At 42.6% G+C, this 24517-nt stretch overlaps 1 protein-coding gene across 2 annotated transcripts in view; it reads left to right on the plus strand.

Annotated features, from left to right (window-relative positions):
* The window catches only part of SPIDR (scaffold protein involved in DNA repair), a 602511-nt gene that overhangs the window by 497618 nt on the left and 80376 nt on the right, over positions 1-24517 (plus strand). For both annotated transcript variants that reach the window (XM_030214124.1, XM_030214131.1), the window contains exon 12: positions 14703-14790. In XM_030214124.1, the coding sequence (XP_030069984.1) occupies positions 14703-14790 (88 nt within the window). The remainder of the gene's footprint in view (positions 1-14702; positions 14791-24517) is intronic.

Raw genomic sequence — 24517 nt, forward strand, 5'->3', positions numbered from 1 at the left:
TGAAATCAGCAGCCAGAGAGTGAGCCTGGACTAGAAGAGCAGGAGAAGTTGTAGAAGGCACTCTGACCAGCACCATAAGACCAAGGTCAGATCAGAGCCATCTGTGTTAGTGACTGTTCCTACATCTTGTTCCAAAAAAAAGTGGGGGGAGGGGGGAAGGAAAAAATCAGGGTCTGATCTCTGAAGGGGGCATAGGACTGCTGTGTTTTCTGCTGATTTGCTGAAGACTGAATCTCTGCTCCCGCCTCCCCCCCCCCCCCCCCCAGACTAGCTGTGTGTGGACCTCTTAAGAACAGGCAATTCATGTGACCAGGCAGCCATATTGAGATTGGCCGGAACTGCGGAAGTCTCATTATGAGACTCAAAGGTGAGGGGGAGGAATATATAGAAGCTGATAAAGATGAGGTGGAATTGCTTAACAAATATTTCTGTTCTTTGATCACAACTGAAGGGCTGGGAGCAGGGCAAACACAAATAGGAAAAAAGGAGGAAGAAGGAGATATGATAGACATTTACATACCTATGCGGCATAAATGCACAGTTACTGAGTCTTTTTCAATTGAAAGGAAGCTCTGGAACAAGGGGCCATAGGATGAAGATGAAAAGGGATAGGAAATACCTCTTCACGGAAAGGGTGGTGAATTCATAGAATGGCCTACCAGTGGTGAAGACAAAATCTGAATTCAAGAAATCTTGAGGCAAGTACATAGGATATCTAAGATAGTGATAGAAAGAGTAGATGACATGATGGGCAGACTGGATAGGCCATATGGTCTTTATCTGCCTACATTTTTCTGTGTTTTTATGGTGGACATTTTATAGTTGGCATCTGTGCCCTAGAGTGATGGCAGCCATCTTAGGATTGAAAAACTACTCAGTTTTGCATTAGTTCAGTTCAGCAGATGGTGACCATCCAGTGGGTGTCTTAACACCGATATCTCAACCAACAGGAACCTTGGAGAGGAGCAAAACAGCACTACTGCTGCTGGATCACAGCAGAGCGGCCAAATCTCAAAAGCAGATGGAGTCATCAGTAGCAGGGCAGAGTCAGCAGACAGGCAGCGACAGCCAGGGACAGCCTAGATGAAGAAGAAACCAAACCCCAAGACTGTGGTCAAGTAAAAGAAAATGCAAGCAATGTCCAGAAAAAGAATCAGAACACTGGGAAGTCCACGACAGCTCTGGTCCCAACAGATCTGCACTCATCCTGGGAACATCATGAAGGAGACCAACATGAAGAATGGCTAGCGAGAGGGGATGGGCAGCAGACAAGTGGGAATCTTCAGAATGGGAATAATCATGGCAACAGTTGGGGTGGACATACCAGCCAGACTGTTCACACTATAACTGCGCCAAAAGACGCATAGCAGGATAACTCTGCATGCAGTTCTCCTGGACAACTGCAAAGGGCTCTCTGGCAGGAAGGAGCATATCCACCTGCATGAAACTATACTCTGAACTTTTATCCTTCTCCTTTTTCCTACTCATTGATATCTTTTAGGTATTAGAGGGAAAACAATGTAAGAAGGGGAAAAGCAGTGATGGGGAAGATGCAATGCAGGATAGAGAAAAGAAAGTTCCTCAAACCATGCCTAACTGGGTGTTGGCCGTCATGAAGATGATCGATGTAATGAGGCAGACTAATGCTACTCAGGTTGGACCATGTGGCCTATATGCATACTATTTTAGTGGTATATAGGGATTTTGAGAGAAACGCATGGCTCAAATATGATGTGGAAAAAATTAGGGGAGGAAATCCTAGAGGGCTCATTCCCTGCCCCCCCATTTGAGCCCATTATTCTTTCACCATTAGCAGTTATTCCCCCCAATAAAGGTAGGCAAGTATGAAGGTGGATGCTCATGATTCTATCAGGTCTAGTCCTGCTTTTAACAATATTAAAAATTTTGCTTAAATCATTATTGAAAGACTAGTAAAAAAGGCCTGTTTCCGAAACCAATGAAACGGGCGCTAGCATGTGGCTTTTTGTGTGTGTGTGTGTATGTGTCACAGAGTTATTTTGTGTGTGTGTATGTGTGTGAGTGTGTGAGGGTGCGGTGTGTGTGCAGGTTGTTGATGTGTGTCTTTTTTTGTTTTGTTTTTTTGCTTGGGGGTTGGGGGGATGTGCTGTGCTGTCCTTGGTCGCTGTTTGCTGCTGGCTGGGTCACAAGTAATCCTTCCAGCTGGGCCGCAGCTTGTCCTGTTCGCCCACGTCCCAGATGGTGACGGGCACGTTGTTTTCCGGCTCCTCTGACTCCATGTCAAGCGATCCCAAATATAGTCTGTGCTATAGGCCCTCTGGCACTCTTCAGTACTGGCATTAGGCATTTAAAAATTTCTCCCCCCCCCCCCCCCCCGGTCTATTTTTGCACATACCCACAGCAGGAATATTCTTCTCGTTCCAGCGGTGGTTCTGTGCTCTCCATGCTGCACAGATAATGAGCCATTCTGCTGGGGAATGCTCCTCCCTTATTGTCACGTTGTTTCCTCTGATTGGTCCGTCTTACGTTGCCTAGTGTTGCCTGGGAACGGTGTTGTGATGGTCCTTTGTGTTTCAGAATGTTGAGGGTGTTTTTTCTGATTGGTCCGTCATGCGAGGGCGGGGCAGAGAGACATGGTCAGTGTTGTGGCTTCACCACTATGAATCCATGAACCCTTCAGGGAGTGACTGAGTGTCTTCAGAACGTTGAGGGTGAGTTTTATTATAGTAGATATGTAAATAGTCACATCGTCTATATAAATAAAGGCGTTGAAGCCATTTTCTTAGTTTCCGCCCAAGTGGGGCCATGATGATGGTAAAGAGGATAGGAGATAATAGAGAACCTATGACATACTGCGTACAGGAGTCCATGATAGGGAGATGAGGCATATGAATTTTACTTGAAATGCTCTTAACTTCAGGAAACCTTTGAAAAATATTCCCATGTTGTCAAGTATTTTCACTAATATATCATGGTCTACTATATCAAAGGCACTGGACATATCAAATTGTAGGATAAGAATTTTTCTGCTTCTACTAATTTTTCTCCTAAAATTAGATATTAAAGTCGTTAAGACTGTCTCACTGCTGTAACAGGGCCTGAAACCGGATTGTGACTTATGTAATAATGAGAAGGAGTTTAGGAATTCCATAACTTGTTATGCTACCATACCTTCCATTAATTTAGTAATCAGTGGAATTGATGCTACCGGTCTGTAGTTGGCTAACAATATATGCCAGAATCTTATTCAAATTTCTGTGTTTGACTTATAAGGTTGTGTTTGGTCTAGCTCCCTTACATTTTGCTAATCATTTTGTCTTTTCAACTTCAGTGGGAGACACAAGAGCTTGCAATTTATTCAGTTATCCCTTTTTAAAGGGTAGAAAAAGGCTCAGGTGATTAGAGCTTTCCAAGCGACAAGACTAGATAAAACTATTTTGAATTTTATGTTTTCTGCTTTAGATTACAGACATTTTAGGCACACGATTAAGACATACCTGTTTAGGAAATTTGTATTAAATTCTGTAGATTAATCATTATTGGTCATTTATTACCTTGTCATTGACTTTATTGTAAATTTTAAAGGGAATTTTACTTTATGTTGTAATATGTTGTTAAACTCTGGTAATTTCTAGATTTATCTTTTATAATCTGTATAGATCTGAAAGGTAGATAGCGGACTATAAGATATTGCGTTATGTTATAGAATTAGTGCTTAGCGCGCTGCATCTCAGCACTTTTAGAATACTTGTTGTTTTGGCCTGGTTACCTTTATTCGCTAATGGGATTGTACTGTGCTGGTTGACATCAGCGACTCATGCGGTAAAAAATGAAATAGCAGAACAATGACTTCAGACAAAAGATCTATGGAAAGATAGGCCACAGCAGCAATAATACATTCTAGAAAATTATAAAATCTAATTTTAAACAGTGTTAGGAGAAAAAAGCCACCATGGGCCTAATTCATTAAGGATTTTCTCCCGATCTCTAGGAAAGATCTTTATTAAGCAAGTGCTAAGAACAAAGAGATTGAGAAACATTTGCTTTACTAAGTGTGGTAGTTTTAAAGGGACTCGGATCCTTCACCCGGTCACTGCTTCTCCTAACAGAAATACAACAACTGTTTGGTGGTGCAAAAATAGCTCAATGTGGAGTATTACTGTTTAATAGGGGACGTCTCATACATTCACTAGGTATCGCGCTGTTAGCAAGCTTCTGATTTAGTGCCGGTTTTTATAATCATTGACTGCCCCCAACCTCCGATAGTACACTGAACTTGCTGAACATTCGTGTCTTATAGTGTATTTACATTATAAAAGTGTTAGTGCCACGTTTTCATATCTTCATATTTTTGTTATTTTTTCTTGATTTTTCTCTGTGTGCTATCCATATAATTCACTTCTGCAATCTCACAATAGTAATCTACTCTTGAACTTCAACCGGTGCAGAAATTTTTTTTTTTTACTTATCTTCGCACTGTTGAAAGCCGCAATTTGATTTGGTCATAGTGTGACATTCGGCACTATGTCCTTCATAGATGTCTCTTGACTGCATTCAAATTCAACTTTGGTATACATATAATCCCGATAGGAGCCTGTTTCACATCTAACCGCGTTGTCAAGGGAAAACTCTTGTATACTTCAACAACAGACTATGCAGCCATATTGGATGGCATAACAGAAGGCATATTGGATGTGGCAAAAGTAATAAGTGGACTGAACCATTTGGTAGGATTGACTACAGTGGTATTGTGCTGGAAATTGTTTAGAGACGAAAGGCAAGCTTCTTCCCCCAGATCGCCCCAGCACTAACTGTTGGAGGGTATATTCAGAGGCAATGACCAGTTAAATGCTGATGAATATTCCCTCATCAATGCAATTTAACTGGGCCTATGAGCTTTATTTTGACGTCTGTATCTGTTTTTAGGTTTGGCTGTGGAGTGGATTAACCAAATTTTAGAATTGTTTTCTGGCACCTACTGTATCAGCATATCCCTTAGTAGGCTCTCTCTTTAGTTGAGAGCCGTAAAATAAAGGCAGTTAAAGTACGTCAAACACTGGAATTGAAAATGAATTAACAATAACACTGAAACTTGTCATTGATGAATTGACTGTTAAATGCAGAACCTTTAGCTATAGTAAGTGTTTACAACAGGCAGTTCTGCTCATGAATGCAGTTTTCTGAATGGTGAAAAGAATGAGGTGGTTGAGTTTGTTTTCCTAGTAGAAACCTGGCTTTTACTAACAAGACAGTTCGTTGAGTTCAGTTCATTAGTGTGCTACAGTAGAGTATTCATTATGTTGCTCAGAGAGTTCAAAAGGCATATCCAGCTGAGTTTGTAACACTTCTGAGGTGCACTGCACAATAACAACAACAAAAAATGTGCTTATTCCTCATTGTACACTGCATCTTCAGCACCTTAGAAATTCTTAAGAAAATACGTTAAATACTCATTTCAGGGAAAATTAGACTTACCATACATGGCTGGAATTTCTTTGCTGGTTTTATATGAAAAAAAAAACAAATAAATTATGAATTCATGAGCCCATCATCCAGGGGAGATGGTAAGTGTAAAATAGTTATTACAATTCAAGGAGCACTACTACTTATTTCTATACCACTATTAGATATATGCAGTGCTATATACAAGCACATAAGAGACATTCCTTGCTCAGTAGAGCTTACAGTCTATTCAAGACAAACAGGACAAACAATGGAGTTGCATTAATTATGGGAATGATTAAAACAGCATGGGTATTGAACAGATGAATAAGGGGTTAAGAGTTAAAAGGAGTATCAAAAAGATGATTTTATTTTAGCCTGGATTTGCATAGCACAAGAGATGGATCATGAAGCACTGACTCAGGAAATCTATAACAGGTGGAGGACAAGGGTACAGAGTGACTTACCTGATGAACCCGTGGGGAGGGGTGTAGGGAAAGAAAAGGGTGGAGAGAAATGAATGCACTTGTAAGTCATTAAGAAGAGTTTGAACTTGATACAGAAATGGATAGGGAGCCAATGAAATGACTTGAGGAGAGGATAACATAGTAAATAGTAGATGTTGACAGATAAAGACCAGTGTTGTCCATCCAGTCTGCCCAACAAGATAAACTCATTACATATGTATACCTGATCATATGTGTACCTGATCTTGATTTATCTTTGCCATTTTTAGAGCATAGACTGTAGAAGGGTAATGCGAGTGTAGCAACACTGGTGGAAGATAAGGAATTTTGAACAGATTGAAAAAGAGAGAAACTTGTAAAGAGCAATTTGCAGTAATCTAAGTGGGAGGGGATGAGAATGTGGATAAGGATTTTGGTACTGTGCTCATAAACGTAGGTGATGTGGTAGAGGAAGAAATGACAGGTTTTAGCGGTCTGTTGGATATGTGCAGAGAAAGAGAGGAGTCAAAGAGAGGATGACAATATCATCCACAGATAAAGACAATGGAGAAGAGGAGAGGTGGGTTTAGGGGGAAAGATAAGATGACCAGTCTCATCCATGTTCAGTTTCAGATGGCAGTGGGACATCTAGGCAGCAATGTTGGACAAGCAGGCTGAAACTTGGGCCCGGATTCCTGGTGAAATTTCTGTTGTGGAGAGGTGGATCTGGAAGTCATTGGTGTAAAGATGGTACTGACACCCATGAGGATATAAATATAGAGAGAAAAGAGAAGAGGTCTCAAGACAGAAACCCAAATGACACTGACTGATAGTGGGATAGCAGTAGAGGAGGATCCACCAGAGCATTCACTAAAAATGCAATGGAAGAGATAAGAAGAAAACCAAGACAGAACATCCCAAAAACCAAGAGAGGACACCGTATCAAAGGGCAGATGGTAGTCAATAATGTCAAAAGCAAGAGATAAGTCAAGAAAGATGAAGATTACTAAGTAAAGTCCTTTGGATCTGGCCAGAGCAGGTCTCTGGAGACTTTGGCAGACAGAATCAATCCCTGTGGTAATCCCATAGCTAAAGGCTGAGCAGTTGAATCCTTATGGATAGAAATTCCATATGTAAAGGGAAAGAGTATACTGGTAGGGCTGTCCTACTGTCCACCAGGACAGAACGAACAGAGAGATAAAAAAAATGTTTACAGAAACAAACTTCCTTCTTTCACCCGTGTAAAAAGGAAATAAACTAATTAAGTATGGTTCCCAAAATGCCAACAAAAATGCAGTTTTCATATTAAAGTCTCTTGATTATCTGTGTCAAATGCTGTGGAGAGATCCAATGTAACATACAAATAATAGCAAACTTGGTCTAATCCCCTTCACAGCTCATTCACAGTTGACATGTCACGTTCTCACAGCAGGAACTAGGTTTGTGAACCCTTGGGCCACTGTCGAGGAGCGGCAGTGGCAGGCAAATCACCCAAGCAGAAAGCAGTGCTGAACACAACAGGCAGGAACCACAGAATATAACTAGAAGAGGCTTTAAAAGTAGACAGTAAACATTATCCAGTAGCACAGCAAGGTCAAAGGGCCGGCAGCAAACACGGGTAATCCATAAACTAACCAGAGTCTATAGGCAGGCGGAAAGCAAAGTCCAGGTCCAGGTCCAGGCCAAGGGTCACAGGCACAGGAAGCAAGCAGGGTCCAACACAAAGGAAACTTTCAGAGGAACTCCAACAAACCACCAGGAACTCGTGGATGACCTTTGATACCAAAGCAAGCAAGGCTCACAGAAGCTAATAAGCCCCTCAGCAGCTGACCCACAGCTGCAGTAAATCACCAGCCAAGTAAGGGTGCTGTTCCAGAACAACCCAGCAGAGCAAGGCTGGCAACCTGGAAAATCCGGACCGGACTCACTGAAGTCTGGAACATGGAAGACAGCAGAAAACAGTCCATAGCAGCCACCAGTTCTGGCCACCAGAGGGCAAGGAGAGCACCCACATGGAAAGCAGTCACAAACGTGACATGACAAAAGATAGGATTCTGTATTATGAACCTTTCTCAAGCCATATTGATAATCATCCTATACGTTAACCACAGTTAAATGCATATCTAATTGAGCCAGTACCACTTTTTCAATTAGGAAACAGGAAAACATACTTACAATATCCTCAAGCACAAGTCATTTAGACACTCGGTATAAGATATTCTTCCAATCTTACATTACTCTAGCTAAACTACTTGGAATTATTAAGGAGATCCCAAGCAAATGCTGTAGAGGGGATGTGAGTTGAAAGGGGTTTCAAACACGTGTGGTGGGATGGTATTAAAGTTGAGCAATTTAGGGGGAAGGTACCTGGTGATTCAGAATATAACGAAAAAACAAGTACCATCAGAATGTAGCAAAAAAACAAGTACCATTTTTTAATGCTGATTTACCATAAGAAATAGTACTAACTAAGAAAAACTTAGTTAGTTTCATGTTACTAGCAGTGAGGATGCTGATCGTTATGAGCTGGAGCTGGAAGAATTCCTCTCCTCCTTCATTAGAGGCATAGTATAATGAGCTGTGGAACATGATGGATCTGGAAGCCTTGCATCAAAAGCAGATGAGAAGGCAAGGCAAAAAAAACAGACTGAGAAGATTTATGTCTCATATGGGACTCTGCCTGGAATTAATCTATAATTGTTGAGAATGAGGGAGATGAACAGGGATACTGAAATGTATGACAGAGGAAATGAAAATATTTGTTGCATCTATTATTGTGGTGTAAAAGTAGCCTAATGGTTAGAATAGCAGCTGAGATCCAGAAAAGTCGGGTTCAAGTCCCACTGTCACACCTTGTGATCTTGGGCAAGTCACTTACCTTCCATTGCCTCAGGTACAAACTTAGACCTTGAGCCCTCTGGGGACAGGAAAATAGCTACTGTAGCCTTGAGCTACAACTGAAAAAAGGTATGAATTAAATCCAAAATCCCTTCTTTTCCCTACTTTTGATGCCATTGTAACACCCATAAAATCTTTGCAAAGGAATATGGCCCACAGAATACACCAAGGTGTTGTTGTTTTGCTTATTTAAGATGTTATGACTGAGAGTTGGCTTGGAATAGCTGAAATATCTGATCAGTAGGATTTTATATATATATATATTTATATATACACACACATACATACGTACGTACGTACATACTGTGTTGGTAAGGTGCGCATTAAGACAGATCTTGATGATATGGTTTTCTAAGACTGTTCCTTGTCTCTTGTTTTTGCTCTTTTATCTGCTTAACGGACTTGAATGCTATTGTATTGTGAAAAAAAAAATAAAAATAACATTAAAAAAAAGAATGCAAAGTATATGAGCCCATTAGCTAAATGTGTTTTTTTCAGTAGTCATGAGTTAGTGCATGTGTTTTTCTATACCCACAAGTGGCAAAGCTTTGAAGCCAGTTATCGTGAGACACCTCCATTTGGGGGTAAATAGTGAAAGATCTAGTTATATGTGGGTAAAAACTGAGTTAACTTGCATAAGTCATCCATATGTGGGTGAATGGATTTTTACCTAAAACACAGGTGTCCAAACTATGGCTTGTAAGCCAAGCCAACCCCATTGTGCCTTTTGATCCAGCACACCATGCCAGCCAGCAGGTGGTGGGAGGGGGGGGGAAGAGATCTGCAGCAGCACCACTACAGCAATGTCAATCCGGCAAGGTCAAGAGGAAAAATGTCACACCGGAAGCAACTTACTCTGATTCAGGCTCTGTCCTAAATTGCCCTAGCATCAACAGTACTACTGTGCAGGCCCCAGAGAGTTCCTCAGAGCTCTTATGCACTCCTTGAGTTAACTGATGTTGGTGCTGAGAAGGCAAGGTAAGGGATTGAAGGAGGGAGGGAGAGACAGAATGGTAAGGTGAGAGACTGAAGGAAGAACTGGGAGGAGAGAGAGCAAGGTGAGAAACTGATGGAGGGAAAGGGTAAGGTACTAAGGGATTGAAGGAGGGAGGGAGAGACGGAATGGTAAGGTGAGAAACTGAAGGAGGGACTAGGAGGAGAGAGAGCAAGATGAGAGACTGATGGAGGGAAAGGGTAAGGTACTGATGGAAAGCAGGGAAGACTGAGGGAGGGAAAGAGAAACATAAAGGTGAGAAAGAGAGTCTGGTTGATAAAGTAACAGAGGTACTCCTGACCTAAAACAACATGCTTACTTTTATCGTACACACAAATGTCGATTTAAGAGAAGCATTGTGAGAGCATGTGTTAGATACCCACATGTACCGTACATTTTCATGCATAGACAACATGCCACTAACGTGCCTAACTTTTATCATCATGTTAGCGATCATAGCATTATTGATTTATGCGTGTTTTCTGTATTAAATACATTTCCTGAAATATTTGTTGCAGGTACTGTTCTTACATGTATCTATGAGTGCTGCACAAGTCTAGTATCAGTATAGAAATAAGCAGGCTCCACCTTAATCGGGTGGAACCAGGCTGCTGGCATTATCTTTTAAAAAAGAGATAGAGCAGCTCTTAAACTAAAATGGGGGGGGGGGGGGGGGGGGGGGAGCCGACAGTCGCCCAGGAGTGCATGGTTCAGTGTGGAGTATCGTCGAAGGATACTATTGAAACAGGACATTTAGGGAATCCCAATAGAGAGGTTTCAATAATGGTGAAAGAAAGCCAGGAGTGTTTAATGGGAGAACAGAGTAAAGAATGCAGATTATCAACTTCAAGGCAGCTTGTAGATGCAAGGAAAAAAGACAATTTGAAGTGTCTATATACAAATGCTAGAAGCCGGAAGAATAAAATGGGAGAGTTAGAGCATATAGCACTAAATGAAGAGGTAGATATAATAGGCATCTCAAAAACCTGATGGAAGGAGGACAATAAATGGGACACTGTGTTATCAGGATACAAATTATATCGCAATGGTGGAGTGGATCAAACTTGGGGGGGGAGGGTTGCGCTATATGTTTAAGAGGGAATTGAGTCAAACAAAATAAACATTCTACATGAAACAGCAGCGTGGAATCCTTGTGGATAGAAATTCCATATGTGAAGGGAAAGAGTACACTGGTAGGGCTATACTACCGTCTGCCAGGACAGAACAAACAGAGAGATGAACAAATGTTTACAGAAATTAAGAAAGCTGGCAAATTGGCCAACATTATAATAATGGGTGATTTTAGTTACCCCAATTTTGACTGGATAAATGCTACATCAGGGAGTGCTAGGGAGGTAAAAATTCTTAGATGTAATAAATGACTGTTTCTTGCAGCAGCTGGTCCAAAACCTGACAAGAAAGGGAGCTATTTTAGATCTAGTCCTTAGTGGATTGCAGGGTATGGTACGAGAGGTAACGGTGTTGGATCTGGTGAGAAACAATGATCATAACATGGTCAAATTTGAGCTGATATCTGGAGTGAAATCAGTAAAAAAAAATCTAGCAGCATTCAATTTTCAAAAGGGTGACTATGACAAAATGAGAAAAATGATTAAAAAGAAGCTGAAAGGGTTGGCTGTAAAGGTTAGGACTTTAAATCAGGCGTGGATGTTGTTTAATGTGGAAAACCAGACCTTGTGTATTCCACATATTGACAAAGGTGGAAGGAAGAGCATATGATAGCCAACATGGTTAAAAGGTGAATGGAAAGAGGCTATTAGAGCCAAAAGAGTATCCTTCAAAGAATAGTAAAAGGATCCGAGTGAAGAAGATAAGAAGCAACATAAGCAGTGTCAAGCTAGGAGCAAAGCACTGATAAAACTGAAAGAGAATATGAAGGAAAACTTGCCGTGGAGACAGAAACTCATAGTAACACCTTTTCAGGTACATCAGAAGCATAAAGCCTGTGAGAGAATCCGTAGGACCGTTAGATCATGAAGGAGCAAAAGGGGCACTCAGGGAGGACAAGGTCATAGCGGAGAGATTGAATGGATTCTTTGTTTTGGTCTTTATGGAACAAGATGTAAGAAATCTAGCTGTAACGGAAATGGTTTTCAAGGGTGATGATGCAGAGGAACTGAAAGAAATTTAGGTGAACCCGGAAGATGCACTGAGCCAAATTGACAAATTAAAGATTGATATATCACCTGGAGCAGATGGCATACACCCCAGAAGTACTGAAAGAACTCAAACATGAAATTGCTGATTTGTTGTTAGTGATCTGTAACCTGTCATTAAAATCATCCATAGTACCTGAAGATTGGAGGGTGGCCAATGTAACGCTGATTTTTAAAAAGGGTCCCGGGGTGATCCAGGAAATTACAGACCGGTAAGCCAGGAAAAATATTGGAAACTATTATAAAGAATAAAATTATGGAACACCTAGACAAACATGGTTTAATGGGACAGAGTTAGCATAGGTTCAGCCAAAGGAAGTCTTGCCTCACCAATTTGTTTCATTTCTTTGAAGGCGTAAATAAGCACGTGGGTAAAGGTGAGCCAGTTGATGTAGTGTATCTGGATTTTCAGAAAGATTTTGACAAAGTACCTCATGAGGAACTCCTGAGAAAATTGCCATGGGATAGGAGGCAATGTCCTTCTGTGGATTAGGAATTGGTTATTGGCCAGAAAACAGAGGGTAGGGTTAAATGGCCATTTTTCTCAATGGAGGAGGGTGAATAGTGGAGTACCGCAGGGATCTGTACTAGGATCGGTGCTGTTTAACATATTTATAAATGATCTGGAAAATGGAATGATGAGTGAGGTAATTGAATTTGCAGATGACACAAAATTATTCAAAGTTGTCAAAACACATGTGGATTGTGAAAAATTACAGGAAGAGCGGGCATCCAAATGGCAAGTGAAATTCAATGTGGTCAAATGCAAAGTGATGTACATTGGGAAGAATAATCCAAAATCATAGTTACCTGATGTTAGGGTCTGCCTTAGGAGTCAAGAAAAAGGTCTAGGTTTCATTGTCTTATGAACAAAAACCCAGTGTCTTATCCTCTCGTCCACCCACACCCCAGTAAATGACACAGTGCTCCCAGTACTGGGCTCTGCCCTTCCGATTGCCACCAGCCTGCGGCTTTTAGGAGTGCAACTGGACACACACCTCCAGCTGGACAATCATGTGCACTTGGTCTCCAAAAAAATGTTTCATGCCATGTGGAGGCTTCGGCGCATAAGATACTTCCTTACTAGAGATTTGTTCCGCACACTTGTCCACTGGCTTGTCCTCTCCCACTTGGACTATTGCAGCGGAATTTATGCAGGCTGCCAGGCCTCACTGTTGAAAAAGTTCCAAACAGTTCAGAACACTGCCGCGAGACTCATCCTAAGAGAACGACGCTTTGCACATGCCGAACCCTTGCGTTTCAAATTACACTGGCTGCCTGTACAGGAGCGCATTGCCTTTAAGCTCTGCTCCTTGACCCATAAAATCATCTATGGGCTTGCCCCGGAGTATATGCACCCCTTGATTGACCTCCCGCCCAGGAACGCCAATCCTGGTGCTCGTTCTTACCTTCATCTGCACTTCCCAAACTGTAAGGGTGTCAAGTACAAGAAGATCTTCGCCTCGTCCTTCTGCTATTGGAGCCCTAAGCACTGGAATGCTCTCCCGCAACACCTCAAAACTCAAGCGGACCACGCCCTCTTTAAGACGTTGTTGTACACCTACTTCTTTGCCAAGACCTACCCCTCACTTTATACCGCTGACTGATACACCCCTCCTGTCCCTTACCTCGCTAGTTCACCCTGTTAGATGCTTTTCTCCCTGCTTACTCCTTGTATACTTTTCTAAGCTTCCTATTCTGTAATTTTATTTAATGTTTTGTAAGCCACATTGTGCCTGCATGAGTGGGAAAATGTGGGATATAAGCGAACAATAAATAAATAAATAAATTGTAGACAATATGCTGAAATATTCTGCCCAATGTGTGGCGGCAACCAAAAAAGCAAACAGGATGCTGGGAATTATTAGGAAAGGGATGTGAAGTAAGACCAAGAATATTATAATGCCTCTATATCACTCCACGGTGCTACCTCATCTTGAGTATTGCATTCAGTTCTGGTGTTCGTATCTCAAAAAAGATATAGCGTAATTAGAAAAGGTTCAAAGAAGAGCAACCAAAATTATAATGGGGATGGAATTCCTCTCATATGAGGAAAGGCTAAAGAGGTTAGGGCACAGGATATGATTGAGGTCTATAAAATCCTGACTGGTGTAGAACAGGTAAAAGTGAATCGATTTTTCAGTCTTTAAAAAGTACAAAGACTAGGGGGAAACTCAATGAAATTACATGGAAATATTTTAAAAACAAATAGGATGATTGTATTTTTCACTCAAAGAATAGTTAAACTCTGGAATTTGCAGCTGGAGGATGTGGTAATAGCGGTTAGTGTATCTGGATTTAAAAAAAGGTTTGGACAAGTTCCTGGAGGAAATGTCCATAGTCTGTTATTGAGATGGACACGGGGGAAGCCACTTCTTGCCCTGGGATAGGTAGCATGGAATGTTGCTACTATTTGGGTTTCTGCCAGGTACTTGTGACCTGGATTGGCCACTGTTAGAAGCAGGATACTGGGCTAGATGGACCATTGGTCTGACACCATATGGCTATTCTTATGTTCACAGATAGTTTCTATTTCAAAATCACCTTGTTCTGTGTGAGATTTCAGCTATGTGCGCACCTTTGAACTTAATACATTTTACTGTAAATTGATAATAGTATTCATTATCCTAAATATTTTATTCCTAACCAATTCAAGATTCAAATCAAAGTTTCATTGTTTTACTTATCAAAAGAAGGATGTTACATGTATCCTTTATGTTTGTTTGTTTGTTTGTTTGTTTAAACAATGTTTACTTCTTCTTTCAGGGCTCCAGGACTTTTTAGTCTGATAGACAGTTTGTGGCCTCCATTAGTACCTCTAAAAGTCCATGGTCAAAGCCAAGACAATGAAGACGTAAGTAATATCCTTAGAGTTCTACATTATGGCTATAAAAGGCTAGTTGAACCTGCTTCTTCCATTGAGGCTTGCACTGTGCACCTTTCTAAGTTCATTTTAGGCACTCTTCAAACCTTTCTAATGACAAGAGACCCAGTCAAAGGACATCCATTAGCCAATACGTTTGTGTACTGTTGCCCTTGTAACTTATGGAGGGTACAGGGAACAGTTTTTTTTCCAGCTGCCAGACTGCAGGGGTGGTGTTTAGGGGATGAGAACCAGGGCAATTTCCCTGGTCTCCCATGTCTACCACAAACTGAAGACAACATAGCCTGCAGTTGTAATTACGTCCCCCTTCCCCAAACGTTTCTGCTGGTGGCCCCTGCATGTCAGATACACTGAGCAAGTGTGAAAGGAAACATGCCTGTACTTGATTCTTTGGACATTCTTCAGCCAGCTTTGTTACAGTATGTGACCAGGTATTTACCCAATGTGGCACAGTTGGAACCATAAGCCTTGCCATACTGGCCCAGTATCCTATTTCCAACAGTGGACAATCCAGATCACAAGTACCTGGCAATATACCAAACGAGTAAAACAGATATTATGCTGCTTATCCTAGGAAAAAAAGTAGTGGATTTTCCCAAGTTCATCTTAATAATGGCTTGTAGGAAATTATTTTTAAACCCTGCTAAACTAACTGCTTTTACCACATTCTCTGGCAATGAATTCCAGAGTTTAATTACATGAGTGAAGAAATATTTTCTCTGATTTGTTCTAAATTTACTATTTAATAGCTTCATTGCATGTGCCCTTGTCCTGCCTGGTTAAATCACTTTGAATATCGATAGTACGTTGACTATAGTTTTTTATGTGTTACTAGATGGAAAATTTATTTATTGATTGGTTTAGATTCATTTTACCACCTAGTTGAAGAAATTCACCCAAGGCAGTGTACATTAAGACACATTGGAGCCATGTCTATGGGTACTAAGTACCCCCAGTATTGAGCAAACTGTTGCATTGTCTCCAGAGAGGGGTAATTTCTATTGTGTTTGCCACCTCCCAATTATTTTGAGATGTTGCTGCCTAACCCTGGACATATCAATTTAAACAGGGCTCAGCAATTCCTATATGCGGGGAGATAATATCCACAATGATATAGGTAGGCAATAGCTGATTAAAGCAGTAAATATACATTCAAATAACAGTACTGGACACCGTCTTGAGTGAATGCCTTCAAAAAGGCGGTAAATAAATCCTAATAAATAACTAAATACACACTATATAACATAGTTTGCCACTTCCAATGTTCAACACAACACATGCTAAAACAACTTAATAGCACAGGGGTAAGTGGCGATGGAACATATAGACAGATAAGACAGAGTATAAGGAGTTTGATAAGTGAATAACTGAAGGAAGAAATTGCACATGGAGTCATAAAAGTAAGTCCTTTTGCAGTTAAGCTCTGTGTGAGTGAGAAACATTGAATTTTCTTACCTTAAATAAGCCTCCCTGCTGTACATGAGAGAGATTTTACTCACTGTGTTACAGAATAGAGACCAGAAAAAAAGCCAGGATGATAATATTGCAAAATCAATAGTTTGCAGCTGTGATTGAAAATCTTCTGTTGTTGCAAATATGCATTTCACTAAAGCAGTTCAGCTAAATTAAACGTGCTTGTGTCTATGGCAATTGTGAAAAATTGAAATTGCACTTTATTATGAGTTCAGCATGTTGATTGTTTTTCTTACTGTTCTAATTTCTCAAGCAGTCAGGAATTTGAAAACAGTATGTGGGAGAAAAAGGTTCCTATTACCTTTTTATTATGTTTAATTAGAATGCTAACCTCCTCACCCTGACTGACAGCAATAAGTTATGGTTTAAATTCTATGTATCTTAGCCTCTGTTGTCTTTTCCTTAAAAAAAAAAAATAAAACAAAACAAAAATACTTAACAGGGTCAAGTTGCACAATGCAAATTATGTATTTCTGGTTGAGTACATTAAGAGTAATTTTAAAACTGCATTCATAAGTACAAAGTAAAATGTTTTTTTTCTCAATAAAAATTAAAGTTAAAAAAAAGTAATCGCTTGCTTTTCTCTCTTCAGTTTTTTCCAGATTTTTAAAACAAAAGTATGTTGTTGTTTACTTCAGGAATACTATGCACAAACATTTATATCTTCTATTCTAAAAGTGCACGAATTTTCTGAGTTAAAAAAATATGCATATGGTTAAATTTTCCTACATATGTGTATAAGTGCAACCCTTGTCACCTACCCACAGTAATGTTTCCTCAAACATGTTGAGTGAGCAGTTTAACAGGCCATTTCTGCATGTTGTACTCAGTGCTTTTTTTGTAGAAAAAAAGGTGCCGGTACTCATTATGGGCGGGGTCACCACATATGGCTCCACCCCTATGATAGCCACACCCCTTATACCAGCTATGGCGCATATAAACATACATCATTGAAAATATTATACTAGTATAGGAGAAAAAAATAATGTGATTTTTTTTTCATTAGAAATAATTTCTGTAAGCTGTTACAGCTCCAGTGTACCCAGTGCAAAATAAGACAGCAGATGTAAGTTCTCAAATTGGACATATTTCAAACACTAAAATGAAAATAAAAAGATTTTTTTCTACCTTTGTTGTCTGGTGACTGTTTGTCTTTCCATATTGGTCCCAGTCTCCGATTCTGATTCTCTCTATCTGTTCCCTTAACTCCGTTTCCAGGGCTTCCTTTCCATTTATTTCTTTACTTTCCGCCTTTCTTCTTTTTTTTGTTACATTTGTACCCCGTGCTTTCCCACTCATGGCAGGCTCAATGCGGCTTTATACAGGTACTTATTTGTACCTGGGGCAATGGAGGGTTAAGTGACTTGCCCAGAGTCACAAGGAGCTGCCTGTGCCGGGAATCGAACTCAGTTCCTCAGTTCCCCAGGACCAAAGTCCACCACCCTATCCACTAGGCCACTCCTCCACTTCTCCATTTCTTGTCCTACATCCGTAAGTAAAAGCTGGGTCCTCCGCAGACTTCACCGTCCAGTGGATCCAGCTTCTGCCTATTTTCTTCATCCATGTGCAGATTTTCTCCTCTCTTCCTTTCCCCTCATCTCATCTCTCACCCTTCCCTTCCCTCCATCCATGTCCAGCATTTCTTCTCTCTCCCTTCCCTCTCCTCCATCCATGTCCTGCAACCCTCCTCTCACCTGTCCCCCTCCATCCACCCATGTCCAGCGATTCCCTTCGCTCCCTTGCCCCTCCTCCAGCCATCCATCCCCACCCCGCGATTCCCTTCGCTCCCCTGGCCAGCATCCATGCCCACTCCGCAATTCTCCTCGCTCCCCTGCCTGGCATCCATCCCCACCCTGCGATTCCCTTTGCTCCCCTGCCCGGCATCCATACCCACTCCGCGATTCTCCTTGCTCCCCTACCTCCGTCGCAGCTGCTGTAGTGAAAGGCCGTCAGCCTTCCTTTCGTTTCCTGTCATGTCCCGCCCTCGCGCAATGACATCAGAAGAAGGCGGGACACTGACAGGAAACGAAGGGAAGGCTGACAGCCTTTCACTACGGCAGCTGCGACGGAGGCAGGGGAGCAAGGAGAATCGCGGAGAGGGGTTTGGATGCCAGGCAGGGGAGCGAAGGGAATCGCGGGATGGGGATGGATGCTGGGCAGGGGAGCGAGGAGAATCGCGGAGTGGGCATGGATGCCGGGCAGGGGAGCGAAGGGAATCGCGGGGTGGGGATGGATGCCGGGCAGGGGAGCGAAGGGAATCACGGGGTGGGGATGGATGCCTGGAGGGGGATGGGGGGTGGCAAAAAAAGGTGCCGGTGCGCCGTACCGTTGCGTACCGGCACAAAAAAAGCACTGGTCATACTCTTGTCTGTACAACTATGCAGCACAGAATTTACACAGAATTCCCCCACACTGCAGAACGCACAGAATTCTACAATTATTGTGAAGAATTCTGCTCAGTGCCAGCATCAGGTCTCTCTTCCCCGCCCCCTGCCCCCCCCCCCCCTCACATCAGATCACTTCCTTCTCTTCTACTGACTTAGACCAGACTGTTTGTGGGTCCCACAATTCACATAAGCATGCAGAGGAGAAAAAAGTGACCTAACATACAGCAGTTCACTTCCTCCTCCTCCTGCGGCAAGATCTTTGCAGGGGAGGGGGAGAGCCAGCTCCAGGAGTACAATGGGAGGGGCAGAAAGGTGAATGGTGCCATTTGTAGTGGCAGAGAAAGGTTGAATGTGAAGAGAGTGTGAAGGCAGAGAAAGGTTGAATGTGGAAGGGGGGGGGGGGTCAGCGAAAGCTGAATGTGCCATTAGGGAGGGTGGGTGGGGGATCAGACAAAGGTGAGTGTGCCATGGGGGAGGATGGGGAAGGATGAAGCTTGAAAATGAAAAGGGAATTAGGAGGAAATGTTAGGTCTTATGATGGGGAATTTCTGTGCAAAAATGCTTCAAATAAACAGCACAGAATTTTCAAAACATTTGCATAGAATTCACCCAGGAGTAGTGGAGTAGTGCTGAAGGTTACTTTTCCTCACATTGCCATCTTAATTAAACTTGCTTAGTACCATTAAGAAAATGTGTAGTCTAACCAGTTGTCTTAAAAAGTGAAAAAAAAAAGAAATGCTCATAAATCAACAGTCTTTCCTGCTACGTTTGTATATGGACTTGCAGTTCCTGTTTGTAGTTGTTTCTTACTGTCTCAATAAAGAAGTTTAAACATAAAAGATTTTTCACATATAAAGGACTAGATTCTATCTATCGATCCAAGATAGCCGCACTCTACTGAGACACCGCGAGTCTCGATCTTCTTGCAATGCCTAAACGACGAGGGAAGTTAGCGGTTAGGACCTCACCACCAACCCCCTCCTTACCTAGTCCACTTGACCGTCTTTGGAGACCGCAGGGAGTTTCTCATGCTAGCGGAATGCAGCCAGTAGGAAGACCCAGCGATATGGGAGAATCGGGCTCCCCTGGCCTCGACGTCACCTTAAGCCCCGCTATGCGCACTCCACCCCCCAGCCGGTAGGCGCAAGCTCCTTCCTTGTTGATCCGACGGGGTCTCCCTTTGAGGGTATTGTGGACCCGGAAGAACATCGAGATGAGGTCTCGTTTCCATCTGAGAAGGGAGAGACGCCGCCGTGCAGTGAGGGGAGAGGAGCCGAGGGGCAGAGCAAACAGATGAAGGCTTCTGAAAGGTTTGAATTGCCTAAGGAGTTACTAGTTAAACCAAGGGAGGTCAAATTGGAGGGCGGCCATCTTTTGTTTCAATAATACGGTCAGGGACGCCCAAATCTCCACATTTAGGTCGACCTTAGAGATGGTCGTCCCTAGAGATGGCCATCCCCGATTTTCAGCGTTAATGGAACCCAAGGACACCCATCACAGAAACAACCAAATCCAAGCCCTTTGGTCGTGGGAGGAGCCAGCATTCATAGTGCACTGGTCCCCCTGATATGCCAGGACACCAACCGGGCACCCTAGGGGGCACTGCAGTGGACTTTAGAAAAAGCTCTCAGGTGCATAGCTCCCTTACCTTGTGTGCTGAGTCCCCCCAAAACCCTCTCCCCACAACTGTACACCACTACCATAGACCTTAGGGATGAAGGGGGGCACCTAGATGCGGGTACAGTGGGTTTATGCTGGGTTTTGGAGGACTCACATGTACCACCACAAGTTTAACAGATGTGGGGGGGATGGGCCTTGGTCTGCCTGCCTGAAGTGCACTGCAGTACCCAATAAAACTGCTCCAGGGACCTGCATACTGCTGTCATGGAGCTGGGTATGATATTTGAGGCTGGAAAAAATATTTTAACATTTTTTTTAGGGTGGGAGGGGTTTAGTGACCACTGGGGGAGTAGGGAGAGGTCATCCCCAATTCTTTCCGGTGGTCATCTGGTCATTTAGGGCACATTTGTGTGACTTGGTTGTAAAAAAAATAGACCAAGTGTAGTTGGCCAAGTGTTCATCAGGGATACCCTTCGTTTTTCCATTATCGGCCGAGGACGCCCATCTCTTAAGCATACCCCAGTCCTACCTTCGCTACGCCTCCGACACCCCCCCCCTCCCCCCGTGAACTTTGATCATCCCTGCGACGGAAAGCAGTTGAGGACACCCAAAATCGACTTTCGATTATGCCGATTTGGGCAACCCTGGGAGAAGGACGCCCATCTCCCGATTTGTGTCGAAAGATGGGCACCCTTCTCTTTCGAAAATGAGTCCAAATACGTTATCAAAATCTCAGAACCTAACAAACAGATCTCTATTCAGGCACTTGGCCTTCCAGTCAAACATGCAGAACAGATAGCCCCTCTTCAAATACAGGCAAAAATTAACCTGAAATCCTAAGAAGCTAAACTCTGCATGAAGCACACTACCAGAAAGAAACATGTTAACTCCGATACTGTGTAAAATAAGATAGATGTAAATTCTCAAACTGGACATATTCCAAACACTAAAATGAAAATAAAATTATTTTTCTACCTTTCTTGTCTGGTGACTTTGTTTTTCTGATCATGTTGGTCCCAGTATCTGATTCTGTTGCTGTCTATCTGTTCTCTTGACTCCGTTCCCAGGGCTTCCTGTCCATTTATTTCTTTACTTTCCTCCTTTCTTCTTCGTTTCTTGCCCTACATCCTTAAGTAAAAACTGAGTCCTCCGCAGACTTGACTGGAAGAGTTAGAGTGGATCCAGCTTTTGACTATTTTCACCATCGATGTACAGTTTTTCTTCTCTCACCCCTATCCTTCATCTCCATCCATGTGCATCATCTTCTTTTCTCTTCCCTCTCCTCCATCTATGTCCAGCATTTCTCCTCTCTCCCATCCCTTGCATCCATGTGCAGCATTTTTATCCTCCCCTCCATCCCTGTGCATTTCCTCTCTCTTGCCTGCCCTCCATCCATGTCCAGCGATTCTCCTCTCTTCCCTTTCCACCCCTCCATCCATCCATCCATGTCCAGCAATTCTCCTTTCTCTCCTGCTTTCCTCTCCATCCATGTCTGGGTGACGATGTGATTCCATGTGCCCCAATGAATGGAGAGTTTAATTGTACTTCCAATATTTATAATACCAGGCTTCCCAAGGCAGATTACAACAACAGTTAAGATGAACCCATCAAGAAACAGGTTATCCTCATCCTCACTGAAATTTTGCCATTTATATTGTATAGGACAGTGTAGAAAAATGAGCACAAAATACAGTTTGTAACTGCTGTTTTGTTATATCTACATGTGGGAAGCTTTCAAATAAATTAAAAAGCTGTCCAATAAGATAAAAAATAATCTTTTCTCCTCCACCTTTGAAGGCACTGTCTATCCAACTAGAACAGCTTTAAACGTTTTACATAGGCAGTCCCTTATTTCTAATTATCTTTTTGCTAGTGTTTTCAATAGCGTTTGCAATTGTTTTGGGTGAAGCAGTGTGATAGACTCACCCTGTCAGCCATATCCTGCTTTTTCTAACCTCCACTCTGAGTAGTAGCATTGAATATCTGGATATTTTTTGACCATCTTGCTTAGTGTTTAAAAAAAATCCTTGATTTTGACAGCTGAATATTCACCTATGAATAAATACAAAGCAAGTGAGTATGCTTACAGGTTAGGGGAGGCATAGAGCTGCATGTTGGGATGGAATTGAGAATCATGATGTTTCGTAGCTTTATTCAGTGAGACAATCCTAAATGTAATCCCACCTAAGCTTGTTGAATTTAACCCGAGACTTTTATTTGTCTGCGTGTCATCGCTGAATTGTAAGTTCCATAAAGCATGGGACTGTCATAACTGTCAGTACAGTGCTGCATATACCTTGTTGTGTTATATTAATGATTAATATATGTGACTTTTTAACATGGCTGTTATGTAGTGTTACATAAGTAATGCCACACTGGGAAAAGACCAAGGGTCCATCGAACCCAGCATCCTGTCCATGACAGCGGCCAATCCAGGCTAAGAGCACCTTGCAAGCTTCCCAAACGTACAAACATTCTATACATGTTATTCCCGGAATTGTGGATTTTTCCCAAGTCCATTTAGTAGTGGTTTATGGACTTGTCCTTTAGGAAACCAGCTAACCCTTTTTAAAACTCTGCCAAGCTAACCGCCTTCACCATGTTCTCCGGCAACGAATTCCAGAGTTTAATTACGCGTTGGGTGAAGAAACTTTTTAACATGGCTGTTATGTAGCATCCATCTGTGATGTTTGAATGAAGGCTTTTCCAGCCATGAGTATTTTATGGGTATATATGCCTATCCAGCTTATTTTCAAAAGAGAAAACGCCTATAGTGCGACCCAAATCGGGAGATAGACGTTTGTCTTGCAAAGGTGCCCAAATCGGTATAATGGAAAGCCGATTTTGGGCGTTTCCAACTGCACTCCGTCGCAGAAACGAATAAAGTTGACGGGGGCGTGTCGGAGGCGTGGTGGAGGCGGAACTGGGGCGTGGTTATCAGCCAAGGAGAGATGGGCGTCTTTAGCTGATAATCGAAAAAAAAGGCGTTTTTACCGCAATTTTGGGTCACTTTTTTTGGACCCTTTTTTTTCACGAACAAGTCCAAAAAAGTGCCCCAACTGCCCAGATGACCACTGGAGGGAATCGGGGATGACCTCCCCGGACTCCCCCAGTGGTCACTAACCCCCTCCCACCAAAAAAAACCCCACTTTAAAAACTTTTTTTCCAGCCTGTATGCCAGCCTCAAATGCCGTACCCACCTCCATGACAGCAGAATGTGTTCAATCCTGTCACAGCCTTTCCCTGGGTCAGATGTGGCTCTCGGGTGCAGTACAGGGTCACATCAGCATTGCATTGTGGTGGGTGTAGGGTATTGGGCTCTGTGATTTCATTAGCTTGTGTTACAGTCTCACGATGTTGGTAGTTGGTAGGCTCTTCTCCCATGGTGTTTTTCCCCCTGCCTACTAGGTCAGAGTGTGCCCTGTTGTGTTTCCTGTTGTAGTCCATGCTGTAGTGGCCATATTTGTAAGCCAGTTTTAGTTCCTTTTCCTGTGTTAGCCACGTTACAGAACTTAGTTCTTCCCTTGAATGTGGCTGAAAGAGGGCATTGTACAGCATTCTGCCAGCTCTGACCTACTGCTCATCTCAGTACCAGGGAGACTCGTTGCCAGTGGGGCACAACCTCTGATCTGCAGTTAACTGTGAGTAAAGGCGGTTATTCCAATAAAGGACGTTTTCGGAGAGATTAGTCTTCAGGTGTCAACTGGTGTGCCAATGTTATATAGAAGCAACAAGTCCTAGAGGCCTGTGTGTATGCAGGTCCCTGGAGCACTTTTGGTGGGTACCGCAGTGCACTTCAGCCAGGTGGCCCCAGGCCCATCCCCCCCCACCTGTAACACTTGTGCTGGTAAATGGGAGGCCTCCAAAATCCACTGTACCCACATGTAGGTGCCCCCTTCACCCCTAAGAGCTATGGTAGTGTTGTACATTTGTGGGTAGTGGGTTTTGGGGGAGGGGGGTTGGGAGCTCAGCACCCGTGGTAAGGGAGCTATGCATGTGGGAGCTTTTTCTGAAGTCCACCACACTGACCTAGGGTGCCCAGTTGGTGTCCTGGCATATCAAGGGGGCGAGTGTACTACGAATCCTGGCCCCTCCCACGACCAAATGGCTCGGATTAGGACGTTTTTGAGCTGTGCGTTTTTAGTTTCCATTATTGCAAAAGAAAACAAACGCCCAGCTCAAAAACATCCATTTTTTCGAAAATACGGTTCAGCCCG

This window comes from Microcaecilia unicolor, chromosome 1 (genome assembly GCF_901765095.1).
Source record: "Microcaecilia unicolor chromosome 1, aMicUni1.1, whole genome shotgun sequence".
Lineage (NCBI taxonomy): Eukaryota > Metazoa > Chordata > Amphibia > Gymnophiona > Siphonopidae > Microcaecilia > Microcaecilia unicolor.